Source organism: Sinocyclocheilus grahami, unplaced genomic scaffold (genome assembly GCF_001515645.1).
Source record: "Sinocyclocheilus grahami isolate Dianchi unplaced genomic scaffold, SAMN03320097.WGS_v1.1 scaffold698.1, whole genome shotgun sequence".
NCBI lineage: Eukaryota > Metazoa > Chordata > Actinopteri > Cypriniformes > Cyprinidae > Sinocyclocheilus > Sinocyclocheilus grahami.
In genome coordinates this window covers 575,462-580,899 of record NW_015505877.1, presented here as the reverse complement: position 1 = coordinate 580,899, position 5,438 = coordinate 575,462, and the positions used below count along the sequence as shown (strand labels likewise).

The 5,438-nt window shown below is 38.1% G+C and overlaps 1 protein-coding gene across 1 annotated transcript in view; it reads left to right on the top strand.

Annotated features, from left to right (window-relative positions):
* Positions 1-5,438, top strand: part of LOC107559768 (uncharacterized) — a 50,333-nt gene that overhangs the window by 17,558 nt on the left and 27,337 nt on the right. The window contains exons 5-6 of the mRNA XM_016243716.1: positions 2,036-2,161; positions 2,269-2,367. Of these exons, the coding sequence (XP_016099202.1) occupies positions 2,036-2,161; positions 2,269-2,367 (225 nt within the window). The remainder of the gene's footprint in view (positions 1-2,035; positions 2,162-2,268; positions 2,368-5,438) is intronic.

Here is a 5,438-nt window from a genome sequence, read left to right as displayed (position 1 = left end):
TTTCACTGCGTGAATGAAAAAAGGCTTTCAGTTCAGGAGAAAAAAAGGCTTTTTCCCATATGAGTCTAGCAAGACGCAGTACTCGTTCCTGTATCTCAGGGAACCGAGGTTACGTTAGTAACCGAGTATGTTTTCACCCACCTGTTTACATTTACTTAATCCATAACCGCCTGTATTTACATGAGATACTCTACACGATAGACATTTGGACTGCTGTGTGTGTATTTGAGAACTGATCGCGTGCTGTATATGAGAATTGAAGAAGTGAAGCGTGCGCGAGAGTGAGTGCTTCTATCAGCGCGATTCCATTAATTGACAACGAATTGTGACTCCTGGTAAAATCAGGACGTCTGATCACCTGATCCCTACCCCTTCGGGTGCTGAGGCCATTTTTTCAGATCGCTGGTTCACGTTTTGGTAGCCTATCCATCCACTGCGGCTGCCATACTGAGACTAGATATGCAAACGCCCCTTATCCGATTGCAATCCAATGACAGTGACGCACATTTTGAAGGACTAGACAGTAGCCTATAGGATGTATTTTTAATGTCAAGTAGTCCTCAAATAACATTATAATCCCGTCTCGTTAACGAAGACGAGGCATAAATTTTGTCATAGTTTTTATCATCAGATATTGGTTTTAGCTCGTCAACGTCTCGTCTTAGTCACAGAAGAAAATGTTTGTTAACGAATATTTTTTGTCGTGGTCTTTGTTGATGAAATTAACACTGTTATGACGTGCTGACACAAAGTTCAAATGATTTGCAATGGTCGCTTGTCGTGTCCAGTGTAGACAGCCCCTAGCTGTTACGGCACAACGCGAGGCGATAACTGTCGCATCCGTTGTAGACATGGTGTTAGTGTCTTTACAATGGGGTGAACTGTATAAAGGAAAAAGTTTTTTTTTTTTTTTTTGGGAAAGACATTTCGTCAGCTGAACAGTTGGTTTGTTGTAAAAATCAATTAGTCTATTGAATGCACTGTATTTCTATCCATCACAGCCTTGTTTTCATTCCTGTCAAAAAGTAAATGTGGCACTACCCTGACTAAGGATGATTCAGTTTTAGTTTGAATATCATTGTGTATGATGTTAATAGCCATAATCAAAGCAACAATGTGTAATTTACCTAAGAATATGAGTATGCGTTTTGATATTGCTTACGAATTGGAAGCCGGGGCTGAAACTATGTTAATTTTAACTTATTATTTTCTGACTTAAAGGGGACCTATTGTGCAAAATTCACTTTTCCATGGTGTTTGAACATAAATGTGTGTTGGCAGTGTGCTTACACAACCACCCTATAATGATAAAAATCCACCCACTGCTTTTTTTTAATCCCCAAAAATCATAGCAGTACGTATATTACTGTCACACAGATCTTGTATAGGCTACACATGCGATTTCTTTCCCAGCTATTTACGTTCAAAGATATATCTGACTGTGTTTGTGAACTTTGTGTGGTTTTGACAGTTTATGCACAATAAGATGTGAAAGAAAACATAGTTTATTACTCATGTGACGCGCTGTCTGCCAGCCAGCTTTCTGTGCATGTGCTTCGGATGTGTGAGCTCAGAAAACCATATATCAAAACTTTAATAAACTTGCATGATATCCTGCAGTGTCACGTGATCGTGACCATGATAGACATGATAATCAAGACCAGATTAACAGATGTTTTCTTTTGGCAGAGTAGGTGAGGCACAAGCTGTAAAGGCACAGTCCTCTTCTGGAAAAGGGGCATTTAAAGATACAAGCACAAAAAAAGCACGTTTTTGCCTCATTATGGTCATTTTTAGCATGGAACAATAAATGATCTGTTAGGTATTTTGAGCTGAAACTTCACATACATTCTAGAGACACCTCAGAGTTGTATTACATATTGTAAAAAGGGGCATAATAGGTCCCCTTTAAGACTTACTATTTAAAAGTGTTGTTGTGCTACAGTTTGTTTTTAAATGCGTTGCCTTGCTTGAAAATCTAAAAAAAAAAGTGAATATCAAAAATTTCATAGCACTGTTTTTGATTTCCCCTCAGAATAATTGTGGTTTCATTGAACGGGAGGATTTGAAGAAATTTTCTTTTATATTTGATGCTTTTTTTGGAAACCGAGCTCACCTGGTGCCTGGGGTTAAAGTGCATTTCACAGCAGTGAAAAACCTGGTAAGTGTTTATATAGTATATGTGCAAAAATAATTCATTTGTTGAAGCATTTTGCATATGGATAGAAAATGTTCTCATTTTTGTACCATAACTGCTTGTGATGTCAGGGAAAAGAATGTGCGGTTGATGTGAAAGTGTCACCAGGAGGAACAGAAGACATTGACAGTACGATGTATGAAGGCGTAGTTCTCACAGCCCTTCCTGATGTGAGTAAAACTCTCACTTAAGTAATTATATACAAGATATTCATCCATTATATCTAAGGTTAACCATTCACTTTCATTTCAGCGAAAAGATCTAGATAAATCTAATAAAATGTTATTGACTTCCAATTAATGTAAGAAAGAACACCGCACTTGTCAAACCATTTGATGTATTATTAATCTCACTATTCAATATTAGTCCACTTGTGTACTGAGAATAGAAATATAGGATCTTCTCATGGGAAGAAGGGTTGGAGTGCTGAGCGTTGAAGGAGTAAAACAAAAACAAAAACAAAATTCGTAAATGTTCAGCCCTGGTGTCATGTGTCAGAGACAACAAAAATCTTTCTCTATTCAATATATGAGCAATATTAGCATGACTGGAATTGATTTTGAGATGTTACCAAGATGGATGCTGAATGAACTGACCTGCCTTTGAGTGTGCCTTGAAACCCATTTCTTTACCTAAGAGCAGGTCATGAGGATGCTTGAGTGAAGATCTTCTTGAACCGAATCAGCCTCTGCAGCTTCCCACATGTAACTGCCTAATCTTTCATGCTCCCTTGCAAACAGCATTACGCTTTAATGAGAGAAGCTATGAGGGAATTACATTTCCCTTCTTCAGGTTCTTCTCTCCCCTGTTCCTGTGCCTAAACTCCCCTCGGTAATTTGTCTCAAAGTAAGAATCACTCATGACAGCTAATCTGAGAAGAAAATGTAGAACTCTCTCATTACAATCAAAGACTAGTACATTTTAAAATCATCTTTTGATTATAATTGGTTTGGGGTGAGTTCCAAGGCATCCGTAACTGCTTGGGAGCGGCCGAGCTCGTGATAAGAGTCGGCAGCAGGGAGACAGATGAGCTGGAGGCTATGGCTTTTAATTTGGCAGTAATGATGAGGAGAGGGGCTGCCCATGCCAGGGTCACAGGAGCCCAGCCATGGCGAGTTGGCAGGCTGGAGCTGTGATTGCGTGGCAGAGAAAAGTGAGAATGATTCTGTCTTTGGCAAGCGCACCTCACTCGCACACATGTGTGTGTACACTACATAGTGTAACCGATTGCCAGTGTTCATCATGCTCCATCACTTCAGTTTGATGCTGATTTTATTTGGCTGAATCAAACACAAGCTCGTCATCATGTAAACGCCACTAATTGGCTGGACGGATGGATCCCCCTGTGCGTGTGTGTGTATGTGTGTGGAAACCTTGACTCATCTCGTCATTGATGTCAAGGAGAATGAAGAAAAAGGTGACATATAACAAGATGAACGGCTGAAGGTCATCAAAACTAGAAAACAAGTCATTCATTAAAATCTCAACTTTATTGTTTTTCTTGAATGCAATCTGACAAATGGGAAAATATCAGCGAATTTAACAGCTGTTTATGACAGCACTCAGCTATGCTGTCAGGAAAGTGACACAAGCGCACACCAAAATGCTGTGTGTGTGCTTATTGTGACAAAGATTTTGCATTAGTTTTTCTAATGTTTTGTTAGGGCTGAATCTAATGTAATCATCCTTTTATAGAGATGCTTAAAAGCACAACAATTACATTTGCAGCATTCTAACGTATCACTTTCTGAAGGTTTGTTAGTGTGTTGGATGGCATTGTTAGTCATGTTTGAGTCTTGTGACTTGAAAATAGTTAAAAGCGTTACAATTTTATGCATAGACAGATAGATAGATAGACAGATAGACAGACAACTAATTAAACGATAAATATAATGACAACTATATTATGATAGAACAATAGCTCAATAGACAGAACAAACGATAGCTCGATAAATAGAATGAACAAAAGAACGACAAAATGGACAACAGAACAAGCAACAGATAGACAGAACAAACATAAAATAGACAACAGAAAGTTGTAGATGGACAGAAGATAGATAGATAAAACAAATGTTAGGACGAGCAAGATAACAAATGAGTGAACAAACAGACATACTGTATAGACAGACAGACAGACAGACAGACAGACAGACAGACAGACAGACAGACAGACAGATAGATAGATAGATAGATAGATAGATAGATAGATAGATAGATAGATAGATAGATAGATAGATAGATGGATGTGTTAAATTTACAAATTCAATACAAATTCATGAATTGAAAGGGAGCCAGTTCTTCACATTTGAATTTTGATCTCTAAGATCAATTATGGCTATTATTCATTATCAAATAATAATATCTTCATCTGGGCATCAAAATAATACTATATCAAAGAGAAAACTTGTCAAGTTAAAATAATAGGATTCTTGCTATAGATTGTACAATGCAACTGTTTCTACAATCAGTTTCTGTTTTGAAATGAAAATGTGCGCATGTCAATAATGAGCATACATTTCCATTACATAAAGTGTGTATGCGGATATTGAGGACCACAAATCTTATGAAGCTGTTCTCACTGTATGTCTGTATGGCTGACAGGCCTCTCAGAAATCTAATGAGAAAAAGAGCATCTTATATTGACAAAATGTCTCTCCTTGAAGAACAAAGCAGTGAGCATCATCCTGATGAACGACTCCAATCTTCCAGTGTTCCTCCAATAAATGAGTGAACACTGCTTGCTTTTGTTCAGCAAGACCTTTGCTCTTTCAGTACAGCCTGGACACCATGAGGACAAATCACTTTGTGCTGCCTAATGCACTCTTGCTCTCTTTCTCCGGAACATTCTGCCACACAGGAGACAGACACGAGATGTTCGCTACACCAGGGTATGCTATTGTACTTTGCTGACGGGAGAAAAAAGATGTTCCCGTTCTATGTGAAGGTCTAGCACATTTCAAGTTCATATTTCCTCATTCTCTGAGTCGCACACTCAATTTACATATCAATTTACCTTCCCGGTCTAATATGCTGTCACATGAACGCCGTTCTTCATGACGGCTTCCAGCTTTCTGTCCTGCAGACCATATACCATTGCTTCTATCAAGAATAGTTCACCTAAAATGCAAATTCTGTCATCATTTATTCACTTTCATGTAATTCTGTATGACTTACTTTCTTCCATGATTTTAATATTTATTAATAAATAATATCCTGGCCACTCTTTTGCCAAAATGCATCA